This window comes from Agelaius tricolor, unplaced genomic scaffold (assembly GCF_023055355.1).
Source record: "Agelaius tricolor isolate 1412-34295 unplaced genomic scaffold, bAgeTri1.0.p SCAF_18, whole genome shotgun sequence".
Classification (NCBI taxonomy): Eukaryota; Metazoa; Chordata; class Aves; order Passeriformes; family Icteridae; genus Agelaius; species Agelaius tricolor.
The window spans coordinates 9,423,451-9,445,267 of NW_027269278.1; the positions used below are offsets into that span (position 1 = coordinate 9,423,451).

General features: G+C 49.3%; 1 protein-coding gene across 1 annotated transcript in view; it reads left to right on the forward strand.

Moving 5' to 3' along the window:
- Positions 1-21,817, forward strand: part of JADE2 (jade family PHD finger 2) — a 71,397-nt gene that overhangs the window by 33,763 nt on the left and 15,817 nt on the right. The window contains 4 exon segments of the mRNA XM_071443225.1: positions 948-1,117; positions 10,699-10,910; positions 15,791-15,958; positions 16,447-16,563. Of these exon segments, the coding sequence (XP_071299326.1) occupies positions 948-1,117; positions 10,699-10,910; positions 15,791-15,958; positions 16,447-16,563 (667 nt within the window).

The following is a 21,817-nucleotide window of genomic DNA, read 5'->3' on the forward strand; positions in this document are numbered from 1 at the left end:
CTCATCTGGTTCTGTGATGGACACCATGGCTCTGCCCCAGACACATCACAGAGCACAAGGCACTCGATGCTCTGACATTAGCAGGACAGAAGGCAGATAAAAATCTTCCAGGGATCAGCAGCCTTCCCAGCTGGCACTGGTGCAAGAGCAGGGCTGGGTCCCCCAGCTTTGCATGGGGAGAAGCTGTTTGGAGGGGGCTGATGTGCTGCAGTGAGTAATGTTTGGTTGCTGTTTCTTTGCAGCATCTTTCTGGCTTGCTGTCTGTGCCAGGAGGTGGATTTCAGGGAGGAAACGTGAGCTGTGCAAATCCTGCAGCAAGCTCCAGCTCCCAACCTCTCTGAGATCTGTCAGCTGGCACCACAGGCTGCTTCTCATTTCCAGCTTGTCCTCTGCTTGTATGTCATGAGGCGTGACACTGTTGACATGTGCATGGCAAGTCTCATGCATATTGCTGCAGAGCTGCCAAGGAAAGGCAGAAGAGCTGACAGCCAGTGCCTGCTTGCTCTCTGTGCAGGGAGTTTGCAGCAGATGAGGCAGCTCCTCTCCCCATCCCTGTGGTTGTGATTAGAGAGCACTCAGAACAAATCTCAGAGGCCACCATGGGATGTTCCCCAGTGCCAGGAGTGCTAAAGAGCTGCCCAGTGGCTGTGGCACTGCAGTGTATGGCACACTGGAGGTGTTCATGGAGCAGTTAATGCCTGGGGGCTTGCTGTGAGTACTTGGAGCATCATCTCCACTGCACCTCATTTTTCTCATGTAAAGAGTAATTTCTGTGGATGAATGGGAGCACTCTTGCTGTAGTTGCTCTCCTGAGGCCATCTGTCAGTGCTTGGACTGACTTCAGGTGCAGTGGCTTTGTTTTCCTTCATGGAGTCAGGTGCCCGGTGTGCTCTCACCCTCCATGGCAAGAAACAGAATTTTCTCAACCTCCCCTTCTTTTCTTCCAGGATCATCCCCCAGCTGGAGAGCTCACTTTCACAGGTTTCACCCAGCAGCCTGCCTGGCTCTGAGATTTCAGAAGCTACAAGGACTTACCTGCAGGGAATGAGCCGCTACGACCTGGACGAGCTCGATGCCTGCTGGTTGGAACTTGTTAACATGGAGCTCAAGGAGATGGGTGAGTATTGCTGGGTTTGTGTTCTCTCTGGCCTGGGTGTCCCACAGTGGGCATTTTTGAGTAAGCATGTGGAACTAAAGGCCTTGAAGAAGAAATGTCAGAAACCCTGGTTCTGATTGTTTCCTGTTCCAGGCATCTCCAGATAATCACAGCATAACATTGCCTGCATCACTGCTGTTATATCACTGCACATTCTTCAAATCCTTTAGTGGATTTTGGTCAAGTCCAAGTACCTGAGCTTGGAATTTGACCACTGGCAGTGGTGCTTAGCATGGTCTGCTGGGCAGATTTGTTGGCACAGACCCCTGGGTGTGTGTAGTCCTGCCAGACTGTGGAGGGATTTTCCAGTCCTTGTTAGGGAAGGGTTGCTGTGGTGTGGCTGCTGCCCTGCAGGTAAGAGTAATAACCTCAATAAAGCATTCACCTTGTGAGGTCAGTGAAGGCTCAAGCATGCCTACATGAAGGGTTAGTCCTGGTGGCAGAGGCCTTTCAGGAGTGGGAAAAAGGATTTTATCAGGTGCTTGAGCAGATGGGATAGTGCCCTGAGGAGCAGGAGGACTGTGCTGGCTCTCCCAGGCAGCTGGTTGAGGGCTGCAGCAGGATTCAGGGTGAGGTCAGGAAGATGCAGTTCAATGAGCTTGCATGGAGCACAAGTGAGCTCAGAAGTTGGCCATGACTTTGACTGATGCTGGTTTTGGAAGATCTGTCCTTCTGGTATACTCCTGATTTACAATTAAGTTTTGTTACCATGACCTTGAGAAAGTTTTAGAAGCTGCTTTCACAGTTTGTCTGTATAGGTATCCTGTATATTGGATTTCCCATAATCTCAACATTGTGGAGCCTGTGGCATCACAGAGAAGTCACAAGTCAGTTCTTCCCTCATTAGCTGGTCCTGTATTAGCAGCCTCAGCTCTGTCATTAGCACACACAGGTTTTGAGGCACTGGCAGCTACAGTGAAGTCCTTGTGCAGAGCAGAGGGTGCTGCTGGATAGAGCCAAGTGCCTCAGTCCTGCTCAGGACTTGCAGAGGATCCACCCTTCCTAACCATGCACAGCTGCTGTTGCTGCAGCAAGAAACCACCTTCAGCCACACTGGGCATCATCCTGACCTCACTGTGCCTTCACTGTATCCCCTGCTGCCCTTTCCCTCACCATCTCCATGGCTGCATGGCCATCAGAACTTCTCTGGGCTCCAGAGAAGTATTGTCTCTATTTCCACTTCCTCTTGTGTGTATTTCATAAGTCTCTAGAAGTGAAGACGGCAGAGATTTGGCTTCTCCAGCTCAGTTGGATTACATTTGCTTTGCTTTATTATTTCTTCAGAGTATTAGGTTTCAAATGCAGTTTCCAGCTGTGGAGCTCCTGGGGTGATGGAAGGTTGAAAGGAAGGTCCTGCCCCAGCCCAGACAGGAGCTGGCTGTCCCCATGTCACCTTTGGGCTGGCATGTGCCAGCCCCACGAGTGCTGGGGTGGAGGGGCAGCTTCTCCAGCAGCTCTGCCTTGGGGGTGAGTTGAGTTTAGGAGGGGAGCTTTAGGCTGAGCTCCATCCCAGCCACAGCCCTGCTCTGTGCAGGTGTGGTGTGGCTGGTGCCTCAGCATCCCAGGGAATCAATCCCAGGGCAGGACACAGGCAATGCTTTGCTGCTGACCCTCAGCCATGCTGAGCAAGCTGCATTTTTTCCCCTCCATCTCATCATTTATCAGCCAGTCACCTTTTCCAAGGAGTGTCCTCAGGAGATGTTTGTCCAGGGTGGATGAAACCACAGAATCTGAGGAAGCCCTTGAGCCTTCCTGCTCACCAGCTCTAGATGGTGATAAGGACTGAGGTGATCCCAACAGTGGTAGTACAGAGAGCATCACTGCCCATTCCTGCCTCTCCTGCCCATTCCTGTCACTGAGGGAGCTCTGTCATTCCTGGCTGAGCCTTAAGTATGCTGGGGAGAGAGTAGCTTTGAAAACCAGTATTTGGCATGTGAAATCCACTGCAGGTTCAGCTTCAGCCCAATAGATTCTGGTATCTTTCCCCCTCCCCCAGTCCTCCCAACTTCTCTAGCAGTGCAAGGGCTGGTGCATTTTTTCCAGTGGCTTGGAAAGGAAAAGATGTGGCTTTGATAATGCCCCATCCCTGCTGCTGTGGGGAGCTGGGGGTTTGGCAGGTGGGAAGCAGGATGGGAGCTGGTGCTCCTGGCTGCAGGATCATGGCTCATCACCCATGGGAGCTGTGCCTGCTGTGGAGGCTGGAGGTCATTGGGCTTCTCTGAGGGGGTGCATCTTCCTGCCCCTGGAAGTGATGGGATTTGGGTGCTCATAGAGGAAAATTGTTGTGGCAAATCTGTTGCTGCTGAGCTCCTGGGCTGGGCCAGAGCAGGGACTTTGCTCCCTCTGCTTCCCAGATGGGAAAAGCCAGGGTGGGATTTGGGTGCCCTTCAGCACCCAAGGCAGAGGGTTGGCCCGAGGCAGTCCATAAATAGCTCTTTCTCCCGGAAGCCCTTGACATTAATGACACTGTTAATGACTCCCTGAGATTTCCAAACCTGCTTTGCTAATCTCCAAGATCATTAACATGACTTAACTAGAGAATGGCAGCCTGTCCTCCCATTCAGAGGAGTCAGGAGTTATCCCCCAGCGTTAATTTAGGAGGTAGGCAGAAGTTTAAATTCTTCATGGGTGTTTGGCTGAACTGTTGTCACTGGGCTGTGCAGGGGTACAATATGTCATTCCCAAAATATTTAATGACAAAGGATCCAGATCTCTGACTGGCTCCTGAGGATGTGTGGGGAGGAGAGCTGGAAAACACCTATGAGATCATCCAGCTCGCCTTTCGTGGGACTACATAGCACACAGCACATGCCTTTTCCAGTCCTTTTTAGGTCACCCCAGGGATGGAATTTTATCACCAAGATCAGATAAACCTCCAGATAGCTCCAGCTCTCTGCATTCTGCCTGCTGACTCCTCTCCCAATTAAGTGGAATTGCTCCAGAAAGCAAAGGTTTCACATGAAAAGCAAAAGTTTTAAACATAAAACAGCTTTAAATAGTTTTAAACCCCCTAGTAATATGCCTCAGTAGCTGTTGCTGTACTCGATGGAAATGTGCTGTTTAAAGAACCTTTGTGTCCTAGAGATGAAGTCAGTATTTAGGCATGCCTAAGTGTTTTATTTGTTGCTGCTGCAATATGAGATTGTAAAAAAAGTGGATCTGAAGAAGACTGAATGGAGCCTGGAGCCAGATTAATGTCCATGCCACTCCAGGCAGCACAGGCCTGTCCTTTTAGACAGCAGCCATGCCATAAGTCTTCATTTTTACATTAACATTTTATGCTGTGTTTTGTGATCTCCACTAAATCCAAAGCTATTGTAAGAGTGGAGCTAGAGAGACTTCAAAGACCAAGGCTGAAAGATGCTTTTGCAGTGATGGGCACTTCATAAACACACGGAAAATCCTCAAGAAATTGCTAAAATTGTTGTCGGAATCAATTTTGCTGAAGGCAGAGTCGAAGTTTCTAAGTATTCCCTTGACTTAATCCATATGGTGTATTCTGCTCACATATGCCCACCACAGCTTCTATCTTTGGAGCTGGAGGTGTTCCTGGTATTTTATGGCAGGAACATGCAAAGGTCACATGGATTGCTTTTGAAGCTCCGGGGGGAATTCAGCGCTGCATACTTGAGATATGTCTGTGTGCTAATGTGCTGATCCCTCCCTTGGTGGAGGTGAGATTGGTCAAATAGATGTGAAAGAAGCTGCAGTCAGTGGAGCACCCTGGGCAAGATGTGCTCAGTGGAGCAGAGGCTGCTGTCAGTCCTGCTCCTCACAGAGCGGCTGCTTCCCACCCTGGCATTCTTGGGTGTCACACTCGAGGCTGCTGCCACCCCACTGCATCCTTTTGGGATTCTGGGAGCCCCTTTTTCACCCTGAGGCAGCAAGTTGGCACTCCCCAGGCAGAGCCTGTTTGCAAGCAGCTGCTGCCCACCACTGTGTGTCCATGTCCCACTGTGCAGGGCACCCCAGGACAGAATTGTAGAATGGTTTGGTTTGGAAGGGACCTTAAAGCTCATCCCATTCCAACCCCCCTGCCATGGGCAGGGACACCTTCCACTGTCCCAGATTGCTCCAAACCCCTTCCAACCTGGCCTTGGACACTTCTAGGGATGGGGCAGCCGCAGCTTCTCTGGGCAGGCTGTGCCAGGGCCTCAGCACCCTCACAGGGAAGAATTTCTTCCTAATGCCCATCTCACCCTGCCCTCTGTCAGTTTGAAGCCATTCCCCTCTGTAAAACACCACAGGCCTCTGGATCTGAGCTTGTTTATCTCCTCAGAGATACAGATAATCAATATAATGTGTAAATGAATGTATTAATTGTTTGTATGTGATGTATTAATGTATAGATTAGCAGGCTTGGAGATCAGTGGGAGACCCTTAAGACATTTTCCCTCCACATTTTCAGCACAATCAGTTTTTACATCAAGTCGCTGTTTTGCTGTTTCCATAAATTCCTGGCAGTAATTGCAGTAGTTTGCAGCAGTACTCCAGTTTTGCTGCTGATGAGGTGAGGAGGCTTTCATCAGGAGTGCTCCAGGACAGCCCTGTCAGAGCCAAGCATCGCTGCAGAGAGGCAGCAGCTTCTAAAGTGCCTTCTGAAACATTTTTTCATCATCTTAAATTTGAGCAATAATTGATGTCGGTGGGTGGCAGAAAGGGTGATAATTGGTTCCTGTAAATCTTTTAAGTGCATTAGCAGGCTGTGTTTGTAACAAAATGTCTGGAGGCTTCACCGTGGATGCTCAGTTCACTGTTTGTGTGTTGGTCACACTTTACGTGCCGGGTATGTTTATAAATAACACTGATAAAAGATTAATGTGCAATTGCTACATCGTCCAAGGGCTGTGTGGCTGCAGGTGGTGGGCTGGAGGTGGCTCTGGGAGTCCCAGGTGGGTCTGGTGTGGTGCTCAGGAGGTTGGCTGTCATCCCCTGATGTCCCTGAAGGATGCCCAGGGGGGCACTCAGCCCGGGCAGGGTGGCTGGTGTCCCCACAGGTGACAAAGCAGACGGGTTTGAAGTGGCTTGCCTGGGGCGAGCTGGAGGGCCAGGGAGCTGGAAGGAGATTGCTGGAGTGTGTGGTCCCTGTACCATGTGTGAACACCCCACCCATCAGGGACCTGTCATTCTTTCACCTCAGGTTTTCAAAGATAGTCAGAGACAAGCCTACATCATCTCACAATTGCTTTCCCTTTTTAATTTATACTTTTAAAAAGCAGGAATTTTACTTCTTTTTAATATATATATATATATATTTCTTGAAAAGTGGACTCCCAGGTTTATAGTCTGTGAATCGGTGAATGGCACAGTCTGCAGTCCTGATAGCTGTTTGTTCATGAGCTGTTTCCATCTCCAGGTATTCTCCACAGGGGGAAAGGATTTATTGTTTCAGTAAATTGATATTAGTGGAGCACAGTTCAGTCAGAAATAGGTCTCTATTTTGTGAAAGGGGGCTCTCCAGCTATTTTTTTTCCTCCCCTCGCAGTGAGTTGGCTCACACCACGACAAGGAGTAGCTGAGAATTCATTTAGCAGAAGAATATTGCTCCTTCATGCCACATAAATTAGGATATTAGAGGAATAATTGTAAGGAGGGCGGCGTTGTGTGAAGGAATGTGCCTGGTGCTTGTCCCCAGCCTGGCACTGTGCCTGCAGGGCCAGCCCAGTAACCCCAGTTCCTTTGGGACAGAGGGTTAAATTCCGGGTTTCAGGTGCTGTGTGGGCAGCTGTAAGGGCTGAGCTGTGTGGAGCTGGGAGCCCCTGGGGTGATGGGGATGCTGTGGAGCTGCAGGGATCACAGCAGACCCTGACACAGACACACAGGAATGACTTTTTTGCTTGGAGCAAAGTTCTTTCATGTTTCCTTTTCATGAATCAGCTCTGGAGACCTCCTGTAGTGCATCATTATCTGTCACCTCTTCCATTTCTGAAGCCAGCCCCATTTTCAGGTGCTTCCTTTAGCTGGGAAGGTGCTGCCCTGCAGCATCCTGCCCTGTGCAAACGGGACAGAGTTTCTGCTCTGAGATGCCGTGGGAGGCAGCATTCCCTGGATTACAGCCCTCCCCACTGTGGGGCAATACTGGGGTGTTCCACGGAGGCTGGGTGGCCACATCAAAGCCCATCATGGTTAATGAACTCCGTGTTAATGAGGAAAGGGTGTGGGTGGCCTCCTGGAAGGGGTGATGGGACATTCTCCTCCTGTGTCAGTGTTTTGAGCTAAATAGCCAGGGATTATATTGGCACAGGATTGAAGCCTCACCTCTGCCTGCATCTCTCCAGACAAACTCTGAAGAAGTTTATGGCTATCACTGCTGTCTTCTGTGGGGGCTCAGAATAACTTTGTTTTCTTTTCTAAGACCTTGGCACACCTTAACCAGGTGAAAATACTGTTCTCTTGGTCAGCAGGTAGAGTCCACTGGCCTGGGGATGGTCCCAAATGTGGACATCACTGGATTGTTAATAGTAGCCAAGATCAGTTGTCTGTCTTTGCTTTCCTTCTCTGGGGACAATAATAGTGTCACTTGTGCATGTGCACACAGGGAGTGCTTTGGTGGAGGATTTTTTGTTTGCTGTTTAGCTGGCCACGATCAATAAAGAGAGAGCTTTTGCAGCCAGAAAGATGACAATTTTATGAATGCAGTTTAGTAGCACAAACTTCATGTGATACAGAAGGAGATAAATCGAGCACAAATGGAAAAAGCATTTCACCCCCAGGCCCCATTGTTTAGTGTTTCACAAACGATTAATCGCTTCATCCCCATCAAGTGCAATTGTCAATTCAATGAGCTCCGAGGTGTTTGGGATGAGGCTTGGCAAACACATTCCTGATGTAATTACACCTAAATGGAGTGGGAGAGTGCCTCTGTGTGTGTGTGTGTGTGTGTGTGTGATATCCATACTCCCATCTAGGGCTGCAGTAGCTGCATGCCACAGAGGCTGATGGGGGAACCCCACCGAGGCACTGCTCTCCCTCTGCCCTTCCTCTGGCAGGAGTTTTGGGATCAGCATGAACTTTCTCCCCAGGGTTAGGCAGGCGATGGTGGAAAATTCGGGAGGTGGGATGGGTGCTGCTTCTTTCCACTCGAGGTGAAGTGAACAGTGGCAATGCCAGCATGATCCTGACCCTGGGCAAGGTTGAGTTCGTGATTCCTGTGGAAAACCCCCTCCCTTTCCTTCCTCATGCTGCCTGCAGCTGTCAGCTCTCTGCCTGCCCTCTCCCATGAGCACAGGGCAGCTCTGGGAAGTGTGTGGGGAAAAGCACTGGGAACACCTTGACGATCATTTTGCTTTCCAGAAGAGCAGAGCCTGAAGTGTTGGGAGAAATGGATAACTCCAGACTGGCACTCTGGTGCTCAGGCTCATACTCACAGATGGGGAGTTGAAACCCTGACCAAGAGGAGGATATTCTTGCTGGACTGGTTTAATACTCACATAAAGTCATGTTAAGCAAGTGCACCTCGGGTGGTGTGTTTGTAAAGGGACTCCATTAAGGCAAAAATTACACTCTGACTTTCTCTGTAACATGCAGGCAATGACAGGACAAGGGCGGATGGTTTTGAGTTAAAAGAGAATTGATTTAGATTAGATATTGGAAATAAATTTTTCCCTGTGAGGGTTGGGAGGCCCTGGCACAGGTTACCCAGAGAAGCTGTGGCTGCAAGTGTTCAAGCAAACACTTGGACAGGGCTTGGAGCAACCTGGTCTACTGGAATTTGTCCCTGCCCGTGGAAGAGAGGCTGGAACAGGAAGATCTTTAAGGTCCCTTCCAAGCTCAACCCTTCCATGTTTCCATGACATCCAACAGGAGTGGTGCCAAGAGCAAGATGGTGGCTCCATCCCAGCCCTGGTGCTCAGAACTCGCTGTGCTAGTGCAGGATGCTTCACATTGCTGAGCTGCAGAGGCCCCAGGCAGCCTGTGCCAGCCTGGGGCTCAGATCCCACACCCATCTCCAGGCTGCTGTGGAATCCAGCAGGTATCAGCAGGTTCCTTGGCACGCTGCAGCACAGCAGCCCCAGCTCCTGCAAGGGCTGTGATAGGGAGCAGTGTTGTCTGTCTTAGATGGTATCTCAGACTCGACATAGACATGTAAAATGCCAGGCTGGATGTTTGCAGGGACTTGTCAAGCCAAGGGAAACCGTGCCAGTGAAACATTGGGGAAGAGCTTAAAAAGGCAGACAATGGTATGTTTGCTTGCTGAGCTCGCCTACGTGGTGCTTTCCCCCTTGACAGAGTTTTTTCACTTGATCAGTGGCTATGGGGGGAAAGATGCAGCCTCTGCCAGCCCCATCCAGCCAGAGGTGCTGGGACCCCTGCAACCCCATCCCTTGGGGCTTTGGAGCAGCCCAGAGTTCAGCCCAGAACAGGGACATCACACTGTGGCTTGAGAGACGACCAGGATGCCAGAACTTTCACTGGACGTTTAATTAGTAACTGGTCCTTATGGGTTCTTCCTCAAGCCTTTTTTCTCCATCTCTGCTTATAAATGAGGTATTTTCTTCCATTGCTTTGGATCAAGGAGGGTGGACAGCAGTTTGGGTCAGGCTCCTCCACTGTCTGGCCAGTTGTGGATATTTCTATCCACACTAATGAGCTACAAAGTCTAATTGTTTTGTATTGCATCCTGCTGGTACTTCTGTTGTCCCTGTCCCTTCTCCTCTGATGACATAAAGCTCATTGGGAGACAGGGTGTGATGGGGGCTTAACTCTGCCTCTAACCCTTCAGGGAGAGCCTCACCCCTGCTCCTGACAGATTTTCTTCCTTGCCTGGAGTGACCTCACATTGCATTTGTGGCACCAGGATCTTAGTGTGCAGGTGGGAGGCAGCACTTCTGGGACAAGCCTTCTGTGTGGCACCATTTTGGGTGGTTTGGACAGGGCAGCAGCATGTCCTGTCTAAGGGCAGCTGGGTGTCTCTCTGCTAGAGGCTGCTGCTCTAAAAAACCTCTGCTAGTTATTGACCTTACATTCCTAGTTGTCTCTGTGGAGAAAGCTCTGGTAAAGCATCTCTGCCACCTCTCTCCATTAAAGATCCTGGTGTGGGGGGAATAAAAGACCCACCTGGGTCTGACCTCCTGCTTTCACGAAACCCAAACACCAAAACCCCCCCCTCATTTATGCTCAGTTTCTGCCTTTGGCTTCGGTTTTACATTTCCATTTAATTGGCCTTAAAATGGTCAATTTTCAGTCTTAACAATTAAAGCACTGACTTTCTGTTGCCAAAGCTTGTCTGAGCCCTCTCTGCAGAAAGCATCTTTGCAAAACTTGTCTCCTTGAACATTGAAACTGTCAGCCCCAATTATCCGCATTGCTTCAGCTGAATGGGTTTCCTTCCTCTCAGCCAGCAGCAATATTTTGTTACTGTCTATGAAACACAAACTGCATCCCGAGGTAGGAGCAGCCGTTTCGCCCTGGCTGTGGATTTGCTCTTGACTTTCCATCTGAAATGCTCAGCCCCTGGCCAAACACTGCCCGAAGGCGGGTGGGCGCCCGTGCTGGAGCTGCTCTGGTGGCTCTGCCTTCACTCTCTGCCTTCTGCCTTGCAGAAAAGCCTGAGCTGGATGAGCCCACCCTGGAGCGAGTGCTGGAGGAGCTGGAGACCATGTGCTATGAGAACATGAACATGGCCATCGAGACCGAGGAGGGCTTGGGCATCGAGTATGACGAGGACGTGGTGTGCGACGTGTGCCGCTCGCCCGAGGGGGAGGACGGCAATGAGATGGTGTTCTGTGACAAGTGCAATGTCTGTGTGCACCAGGTGAGCCCTGGGGGGGAGCATGGCAGCACTGGGATGGTGTTCTGTGACAAGTGCAATGTCTGTGTGCACCAGGTGAGCCCTGGGGGAGCATGGCAGCACTGAGATGGTGTTCTGTGACAAGTGCAATGTCTGTGTGCACCAGGTGAGCCCTGGGGGAGCATGGCACTGGGATGGTGTTCTGTGACACATGCACCAGGTGAGCCCTGGGGCATGGCTCTGCTCATCACACTCTGGTGCCCTCCTGTCAGAACCCAGGAAATTCCTCTGGCTGCCCTGCAGGGCTCGAAACCCTGCCCAGGGGGCTCAGAGACCTTGGCACAGAGCCCAAGACCCCTGTGCCTTTGATTTAGCCCTTAGAAAAAACCAATTACCAACCTTTATATGAAGAATTATAAGTCAAGAGAGTTTAAGTAAAATAATAGTTGGTGACAGGGTGCAAAATAGATTTTTTGGGATTTTTTAGAATGGGGGGTTCAGGAGGCAAGATGGAGGAATCTGGATGTGTCCAGCCTTTCTCCTTCTTCTTCTTCTTGGCCTCCATCTTCTGCTGTGATGCTGGCACTTTTAGATTGGTTTAGAGTAGAAGTTCACTATGTCTGACATAGGTGATAGGTATTGGGAAGTTATGGTAAGCAATGTACATGTAGTTTTTAGTATAAAAAGATAACACCACCCTGAGGGTGGCCAGTGTGCCTCAACCCAGCCTGCCAGATAGACCTGAGGCGGTCAGAGGAAGAATTTTATAGATAAGAAATAATAAGCAACCTTGAGAACGAGAACTGAAGAGTTCTGACTCCTTCTTTGACCGCCAGGCTGGGAAAAAAGACTTTCTAACACATCTTGGGGTCACTCTGAGCAGCAGAAGCCCTGAGACCCTCCTCCTCTGGGTTCCTCCCATCCCTGCCCATCCCTTCCCCTGGGCTGCTCTGGACACCTGGTAAGCTTTCCTTGCAGCTCCAGAGGAGTGGGGACAGCAGTGGGGTCTTGGATAGCTGGCAGACAGCAAATTTGCTTTTATTACTTTCTTACCCCCATCTGGGAGTAAGGAAGTAGAAACTTACAGGAAATTTTACCTTATCTCCTCTATCTTCATATTTCCCAGCATTGCCATCTGAATTTGCTGAAACCTCTGAAAATGAAAGAGATTGAAATTATACTGGCACAGTCTCCTGAAGGAGTGAGGGCTGCAGTGGCTGTCACTGCTTCAGTCAAGGAGTAATGAACTCTCAGGGAATGAGAAGGGCAAAAGCACCTTGCAACCAAAAGAGAAGGATCAGTTTCCACCACAAATGGTGGCTGAGGAAGTGGTGGGAAACCCCAGCCTTCATCAAGAAAGAGGAAAACCCAGGGACACCTTCACTATCTCAGGTTGCTCCAAGTCCCATGGATTCGGGGCAACCTGAGATTCGGGGCAACTTTCTTACCCCCAGGAATTTATAAGTGCCCACAGAAACACTCAGCCAGAGGCTGAAGTGCCCCTTCCTCCTTATTCTCTGGTCTCTGGGATATTTTATGTCTCCTTGTCCTTTAATATGCTTATTCTTCTTTATGGTTTTTATGGAACCCCAGTGGATCTTTAGCAGATTCAGGTGACCAGCACTGTGTGCAAGACTTGGCTGGTGGCTGGGTGGGGTGTGGGTCTGCAGTCCTGTGCTCACCATAGGGGTGGGCTTGCACAGACCCCCCAGCTTCCTCCTCCTCCTCTGCTTTGTCTGGGGAGTGGTGGGACCTTCCAGCTCCACCAGTGCAGTCTCACATCACAGGGTTTCTGTCCCAGCTTCCCCACTGTGTGAGCGTGGGATTTCATTTTATTTTGCTGCCTGGAGGAAAATAATTTTATTTTTAGAATTGAGTGCTAATGCTTCAGGCTCTTGCTGGGGGGAGTCTGTGGGCCTCCTGCTTTTGGGGAAACCTTGACAAGGGGAAGGCAGCCACGTGAGGGTCTCCTGGGTCCCTCGTGGACCCGGGGAGGTTTTACTGGTTGGGCTTCAAGGGGAAGCTGTGTGGTGCTGGGATGGCAGCAGCAGCACCTGGGCTTCACCCTCTGTGTGAACAGTTTTGGGTTTTTTTAGTTCTAAAGAGAGCCATTTGCTCATCTTTTGGGCAGCTTTTCCATCAGTGCTTCCTGGAGGTGGGAGAGCACTGGAGATATCTATAGTTGCGGGTGGTGGGTGTTTTGAATGGTTTCCATCAGTGAATCAGATTCCACAAAATACCAGAATGATTCAGGGTTGGGTTCGAGGTATTTTTTTGTCTTGGGCTCTTTTTTAACAAGCCCAAGTGGCAGTGTCAGGCTGTGAGCTGCATGAGCCACAGCAGGGACTCAGGAGGAGCTGTGGCACCGTGTGGGCTCCACTTAAAGCAGCAGCCCCAGTGCTGCAGGAGGGGACACAGCAGCCTGGATTTCAAGGCTGTTAAAAGAAAAGAGGGATTTTCAGTTGTTTTCAGGGAGCAAAGTCCAGCCCTAAGCCCTATAGCAGCCCATAAGTTGCCTGTGATTTACTCTCTGCCCCAATTTACACCCTAAGCCACGAAGTGCAGAGCCACAGTGCAGGGTGTTAGATGGCATCATGGTTATCTAGCCTGCACCATGCCTTTGCCAGCACCACGTCCAAAACCTGCTGGGAATGATGCTTTCCTGCAGGCAAATGGGTGCTGGTGCCATGGGCTTCACCAGAGCCATGCCTTGTCCTCCTGCATCCCACTGGGAAGGGGCTCAGGACACAGGTGGTGGGTTATGGTGCCAGGTGATATCTCTGTACTCACTTCATCTGCATGACACAGGCCATGAGGCTTGCTATTAATTAATTCCTATGAAGGGAAGCTTTTGGAAAGCACATGCAGTTGTCCTCTTAAAATTGTCATCGAGGTGGAGCCATGCCCCCCACTGCTAAATCACAGTTCCTTGCTCTCACAGTGACAGCATCACACTCCTGTTTAGCATGGGAATGAGCCACCTCCAGTTTCCAGCCACCATGCCATGGGCCTGTCATCACTGAATTCCCTTTCCCTGGTGTGGCACATGGCTGAACCCACCCTCTGTTCCATGGACCACACCAAGCTTGTCTATGGCTTGGCATCCTCCCTGGTTTTTTGGCATCTTGTTCTCAGTGATGATGCACCCCAAATAGATGCAGCAATAAAAATAGCTGTGCTGCTCCTATTCAGCATTCCTCTGGCTTCATATTTCTGGAGCACCTTCTGCCTGGTGCTGGACTTGGAGGAGTGTGTTTAGCTGATAATGCACCTTGTTTCTAGAGCTGCTCCTTGTCTGGGACAGAAGACTTGTGTTTCCTTCTCAGGAGCGGATTGCACCTTCAGCTACTCTTAAAATCACTAGAAATAAATAACCAAGATCCATGGGTCTGCTAGAGATGGTCATAATTCCTGCTTTCCCCTGGATTTTGAGATGAGTCTGCCAGTTCATTCTGCTGCTAGTACATACCAGGCTGATTCCTGCCTGGTAATAAATCACATGTTTTATAAAACTGTGTTCCAGAAATGATTTATCTATCAGATTTGGAAGCACTGTGAAACACAGAGTTAAGGCTCTTTGAACCATGTAGACTTACAGCAATAATATTTCCTCTCTTAATTCCTTGTTGTCCTAATACTCTGTTCACAAAATGGCTTTTTCCACTTGGAAACCACTATCAGTTTGTGATTTGGGGCAACCTGAAGTCATGTTGTAGTCTTCTGGGCCAGCAGAGACCGATGATGTACTTTTGCCAAGCTCACACATCTCCATGTGCCCTCTCTGTTCCTGTCCCCACCCACTGCACTGTTACTTGCTGTGACGGTGACCTGCAGCAGCAGGAGAAAAAGCTGCTCTGCTCTTTTTGGAGATAAACTTCAAGAAGTGGAGCTGATGAATGCCTGGGCTCAATTTGCAGCTACCAGTGCTGGGGGTCCTTGTCAGCCCTGGCTGCTTGCCTTCTGCAGGGATGTCAGAGCAGCCAGATGTAGAATTAATTACATCTCCTCGCTTTAAATAGGGACACAGCCCTGTGTTAGTGCCCAAGGCAGTGTGTCGCCCTCTGAAAACCCTTTAAGTGTGAGTTATCAGGACCTGCCAGTTAAAAACTGTCTAGTTTTAGCAGTAGCTGTTTAATACAGTCATAAATCATGGTAAAAGTGGGAAGTATTTATCATTATGTGATACAGCTTATCATTTGGCTCTTCCCCAAGCACGGAAGAGAAATATTTATGAAACACTGGCTTCTCAGTGTCCTGCATTACCACAGCAGGTCAGGGAGCTCCAGGGAGCCCAAGTCCTTCACTTCTCACTCTCTTGGCTGGAGACTTATCTGTGCCCCCTTTAGATGTGTCATCCTTAAGATTTATTATCCTTTTTGGTTCCTCCCATCTCATTTACATTCATGACTATTGGCTTCCCCTTTTTGCCTTTCCATATTTATTTTTGCTTCCCCTTTGGGCTGTGCTGGGTCTCTAACCAGTGTGGTCAACTTTCTCAATCATGGGCTTGTGGCTTTTCAGCCCTCAGTGACCTCAGAAGATTTCTCTGCACAGCATTTCTGACTTTTCCCATCATCATGGGTCAGGAACAGGCAGGACATGAGCGGGCAGATGTCTGTGGTGGGGGCTCTGCCCACCCCCAGCCTGGGGCCAGGTTGTGCTTGGCATGGTGCACAGCACATTTTTATACTTGGCTTTTAATTAACACCCAGGACACACTGATCCACCATGAGCATCCATGTGAAAACAGGGAAGGTAGCAAGGAAGAACTTCAGCTCCTTGTCTGCTGTTTATTGGGATGCAGCAGCAGCGAGAAAGGTGGGAGGGAGGGAGGGAGGGAGGGAGGGAGGAGGTCTGTGAGGATGTTCATCCTGGATTAACCCTGGTCCCTCCTGTCTCCACAGGCGTGCTATGGCATCCTGAAGGTGCCCATTGGGAGCTGGCTGTGCAGGACCTGTGCCCTCGGTGTTCAGCCCAAGTGTCTGCTGTGCCCCAAGAGGGGGGGAGCGCTGAAGCCCACCCGCAGCGGGACGAAATGGGTCCACGTTAGCTGTGCCTTATGGATACCTGAAGTAAGGGGTCTGCCAGCATCCCCCTGACACATGGGTGGGCACCCCAGGGAGGCCTCAGGTCTCAGCCCAGGGCGTTCATTAACGGTGTAAATAACAAATGTGTAAATAACAAACGCGGTTTGGCTGTTTATCGTGTGTTTAATTAGCAGCCAAGGAGCTGCTAATTAAAGGAGGGCAGAGAATTGGGCTGCAAGGCCACAGAGGGAGGGGCAATACCTTTGAGCAGAGTAAAGCTAATTTCATATGCCCATCTGAGATACACCTCAGATGAGGAATTCATGTGGAGGAAAAACCAACATAAATTTTTCTTTCTTTGTCATCCAGATTTGTTTCTGGTTTGGGGGGTTTAATTTTTTTTCCAGATTACAGCTGACCCTGAAGAATAAAAAGTATAATCCATCCCTCATTTAGACTGCCACAGACACCCCCTTGTAGGAGATTTGTGACCATATCCAATATTTACAGCTTGTGTTCTGTCTTGTGGCCAGGTTAGCATTGGATGTCCTGAAAAAATGGAACCCATTACGAAGATCTCACATATCCCAGCAAGCAGGTGGGCTTTGTCCTGCAGCCTCTGCAAGGAGTGCACTGGGACATGCATTCAGGTATGTAACTTGGCACTGGAGAAACTCAGAGCTCTGAGCTTGTACCTGTGTTAGCCACTGGAGAGTCTTGAGATGCTGAAGGACGAGGTCTGAATGACTCTTATTTCTGTTCTGAGGAAACCTAATGACAAGAGCCTGTCAGGCATCATCAGATGTTGTTTGCAATCATTTAATGCACTGAGTGCTAGAAATCTAGATTAACTTTATTTGCATAACACAGTGGTGTTGCTGTAGTGACACTAATTACTGGGACTGCAAATGACCTTGATTTAGATCAGAAACCTCCAGGAGTAGGGCTTTGTGAGGCTGCCAGGAAAGTGAGATGCTCATGGGATACCTAACACAAGTATTTCACAAACCTCAGGGGGTCAGCCTTTCGGTTGTGGGGATATCAGGGTGCACCAGGGTTGGATAGTCCTCACTGACCTGCTGGCTGGGAGAATAAAGTACTTACCATGTATTACATTTCTACATTTTCTGATGTGCCACAACTAAACAAACCACTGCAGATACCTGATTGCCTGCCCTCCCCACAACAGGAGAGGCAGAAATTCTGTTTTCAGATAGCAAGCAGGATTCTCCAGGCTTTTCTAGTGCAAAAGTGGGACATAGCTTCCCACACCATGATCTCTATTTTTAGGGACCCCTGCTGAGCCCCATGATTCCCCCTCCTTCCACCTGCTTGGCCAGTGTGATGTCTTGGTGGTCCCAGAGAATAGCCATTAAGCTTTGAAAAATTTAGAGAAGTTTAGGGCTGTGTCCTGACCCCAAGTGATCAGCTCTGGTACCTCAGCAGGAGCTGCAGGTAGTTGGTGTTTGCAGCAGTGACCATGGACCAGGAGCTGCTGGCTGGTGGCAGAAGGACAGCAGGGATAGGAGCTCTGCAGTGCTGAGCTGTGTTTGTGCTGTCATCTTGGCTTTAATACCTTAAAGGCAGCTATTTAAAAGTAATCCCCATACTTTGAAATGAAATCTCACAATACTTCTTTAAATCTGTCGCATTGACTCATTTTTTTTTTTTGATGGCTCTGGGTGCTTATTCACCCTGCCAGATGGAGATACTGTGTCAGAATGGCAACTGCTTTCAAAGAACAGAGGGGCAGGGAAGGAAGCAAACAGGCTTGGCAGCATCAAAAAGAATTCAGTGTCTCTCAGGCTTCATCCTCTTAGTGCCATCTCTCAGGAGCTGTGAGATCCTGAGAACTGAATGGATTTGCATTAAAGGTCACCTGAGACAGAACAGGAGCCTTGCTGCCTCATGTGCTGGCAGCTCGTGGTTTGTAAGTTTTCATGAGATTGCCACTGGGGCATTTGCCAAGGCCACCCTGCCATGTGCAGGATGGTTTTGCTTCAAGGAAAAGGGGGAGAAGTGACAAAAAAGCAGGCAGTGCCTTTATGTAAGGATTTATGGGGTAAATTAACACCCATAGGTAAATAAATACGCTCTGTACTCATCCATGGTACAGAGCTCTGTTTTGAAAGCTTATGTTTATGGAGCATATTTTGTGGAGCATATTTTATGGAGCATATTTTTGCTAGTGCCTGTTTGTACAGGTGGGATCTACCCTTGTCAGCACTTTGGGTTTGTGACCCAGCTCTGAAAGGAGGATGTTGTTTTCTGCAAAAGCACTGGGTGTTTGTTGCTGGCAGCAGCAGTCAGGTGCTGCAGGTGGGCAGGTCTGTGGAAAGAAGGAAGCTGCTTCCAGGAGAGGGTTTTCCAAGTGGTCAAGAGGGTTTTGTGAAGGTGAAATCTGGGGGGCAGGCTGCAGGAGCAGAAGACTGTCATCCAAGCAGGGCATCTCAGAGGCAGCACTGCAGCTTGAGTAAACACCCACCTCAGCCACATTTGCAGAGACAAACATGAGAAGTCTTCGTAGGGACCTCTGTGTGTGGAGGTGTTTTTTTCCCCCATCCAAATTTGACCATCAAAAGGGAAAGAAACTCAGAGGAGCCTGAGAAAGGGCTCCCTGCTGCTGTCCATGCCTTTGGCTTTGCTGCTGCATGTGACTCAACCCCTGCTCTCTGGTACAGAGCTCTGAGCCCAGTGTAACTCAGCGAGGCTGTGACTGAGCCTAAAGTACTGGATGCTGTGCAGGGATGCAGCTCTGGAGACACCCTTTGCCTGAGTCCTGTTCAGGGGAAGTCATTACTTCGTGGTGGTTCTTGTGGTCAGACATCAGGAGATGCCAGAGAGCTCAGAATGCAGGAGGAATTTTCTTGTTTGCATTTCTGAGATGGAAAAGAGAGTGCCAGGAGCCAGGCTCTGGTGCAGCCTGAGTCCTGACCATGCTTTTTTGGGACTCCTCCTTGCTTGTCAGAGTGACTGGAGGAGCTCACCAAGGCAGCACAGAATGCCAGGGCTCTCTTGGTTGTTGGCAAGCTTCTCCAAAGAAGTCATCATCTTCCAGCTTTCTTTTTGCTGTCACTTTTTGGAGAAGAAGCCCTTGGAAATGTCCTTCATCACTTCCCCCGTTCATCATCACTTCTCTGCCCACTGCCACCCCCTCCCATTAAGCAATCAATGCCCCTGGTCCTCATCCCCTGGGATAACTGGTGTTTCCCAAAGCTCTTCTGCCTGTAGTCCTGAGAAGGCAGCACATGGCACCAGGGATAAGAGCAGGGTGTGCTGCCCCAGCCCCATCCGTCCTCTGCCCCTCATCGTGCCCTGAGGAGTCTGTGAGGCTGAAATTGCCATTTTTAGCTGAGAAGCTCTACCAGGCTCCAGACCATCTGTGGTCATGAAAAATCACATGGTAGATTTTTAAGGATGCAGAAGTGTTGTGTCTGATGGCTTGGCCAGTGTTCAGCACCGGTAATTAATTTTTCCTTCCTGAGCTCCCCTCACAGGTCTTTGGAGGAGCTGCTTCCTTCCCCTCAGCCCCAAACTGCAGCAGAGCACCACTGCAGGCTGCTGAACTTCTGTTTGAGTGACCTTGGCAACTCAAATCATCTCTGTTTCTTCCCAGTAAGAATGATTTTAGGACTAATTAGGAGCCCGTGTTAAATCTCTGGGGCAGTTTTTACCCTCTCTCTCTCTCTCTCTCTCTCAGAATTTTATTTGGGAATGGATTTGCCTGGATAAGCAAAGTGTGCTGAAGTGCTTGAATGGAAGGTGCTGTAAGATAATGAGGCACAATCAATAATGAAGCAGGGACTGCTCCAGTCTTTGAGCCTGGTTCATTCTGTGTGGCAGATCCCTCCCTCCTGCCACAAGTGGCTCCATTCCAGCGCCATTCTGGGGTGGATCAATATGTTTTTATTGTTAGTTTATCCAGGGTCCCTCAGTGGCTGTAGCCAACCAGGTATCTTTCTTTGTTGCCCTGTCAACTGAACTGCCTAATTATTTTCTGTTTGCATTTTGGGCACAGTTTCTGACAAGTGCTGCTTGCCATCTGTTGGAGTAGAGAGATCCAGGATGAGTGTCACTGGATTTGCTTTATTCCTAAGGTGGAGTGATGGTCATTCCTGGTAGCAGGACACTGTCCTGGCAGAAGACATGGGCGTGTTGTTAATGCTCTTTTTAGCACTGATGGCAGAAACAGAAGGGAAGGGACAGCACTGTGTGTGCTTTAAAAGCCAGCATGTGATATACTGACTGCCCTGAGTAAATCTGGAAGCTGCAAGTCAGGCTGGGCTCCCTCTGTCCCTCCTTCCTTGCCAAAAATAAACAGAGCTGGTGCTTCAGCTGTGTGTGTGGTGTGACAGGGCTTGTCCCAGGGGAGGGCCAGGGTGGCAGGGCAGGCACCTTCTGCCCACTGTGGTGGTGAGTGCCCTGAGCTGGCACAGGGAGCATTAGTGGGTCCCTCACCGTGCCAGGCTCCAAGCGAGTGCCAGCAGCACAGCAGAAGGAGTTGAGTTTTGCAAGTTACCAGATATTTTTGTGAGCAATTTCAGACTGAAATTAGGACCAAATGGCCATTTTTAAACAGGATGAGCATGGTGTTGGAGTTCATAATCCGCTTGCTTGTGGTGCCTGCGGGAGTTAGTGCCCAGCATTGCTGCCCAGGGCCATGCTGGTACAGCCAGAGCTGCATCCAGCTCATCCCACTGCTCTCTGAGGCTTTGGAGCAGGGCCTGGAGAGCTCTGGAAGTGAAGGATTTGGACAATGCTTGCCTATGCTTTTCTTGGTCCTGGCAGCTTCTTGAGCACCAGCAGACTGAAAAAAAAAAAAAGTCAAAGGAAAATATCTAAAATCAGCAACGTCAGAAGTTTGCCCCCGGGTGCCTGAGCAGGATTCAGGGCTGATGGATGGGGTAATGATAAAAAGCTGTAAAACTTCTGTTCCTCCACTACTACCAGAATATATTTTTCTTTTTTAAAATTAAGGTGCAGCAGAGCCCCAGTAAAACTAAATGGTTTGTCATCAACATTCAGGAAATTTCACATGCCTCCACCTGGTCCTTCAGGCCACAAGTGCATCTTCATCCCCCACAAGAACAATCCTTCTATTAACCCAAAGTAGTGCCTACAGTAATAGCCCACTTAAAAGGTCTCATTATTGCAGTTTAACTGGTCATTAGCAGCTGGAATAGACTGATTTCTTATGGATTATGGTTGAAATAATTACCTGACACTCTGAGCCATTAAAAACAGTTAATGAGTGGAGGGGGAAAAGGTGCTGACATGGACATGGGCACGCACTGGCTGGTGGGAGTTCCTCTGTGGGACACCAGCCTGAGATTTATTGCCTGTGGGGCCCAAAGTAATTTAAGCCTGAGGTAAGTTCAGAAGATCATTAAAAAAATCGATCTGATGCAAGTTTGACAACATTGTAGCCAATGTACAAGTTCTAAAGCGTTCGTTTTGTGATGTTTTGCTCCAGTTACGTTTTTCTTTCTTTTTTAAATGGAGCAAGTTAGAGGCTGTGTAATTTCCTGAGGAGGAAGGCATTTAGGAGCATTGGCTGCTTCTTAGATCCCATGTTCACTCCTAAACCTTGCCATGTTCTGTATGCTTCCTGTAAAAATGGCATGCTGGCTTTAGATGTGGTAACAGAGGGGGAGTAGTTTGAGGGTGAAATACAGGTGAGCATTTCTCCATCAGGACAAATCCACTGACAGTCCTGGAGCATCCCATGGGCACGTGCTGTTCTTTGGGTTTTGACATGTGTCTTGTTGGAAGAACCATGGGAAGCTTCTGGTTGTGGTAGGTGAGAGCTGAGCAGGGCCCATTACAGAGGTGGATTAAAGAAGGTTAGGTGGAAAAATGTCACCTCTTGAGCCCTGGGGTTCTTCTGCTTGTGTTTATGGTGTT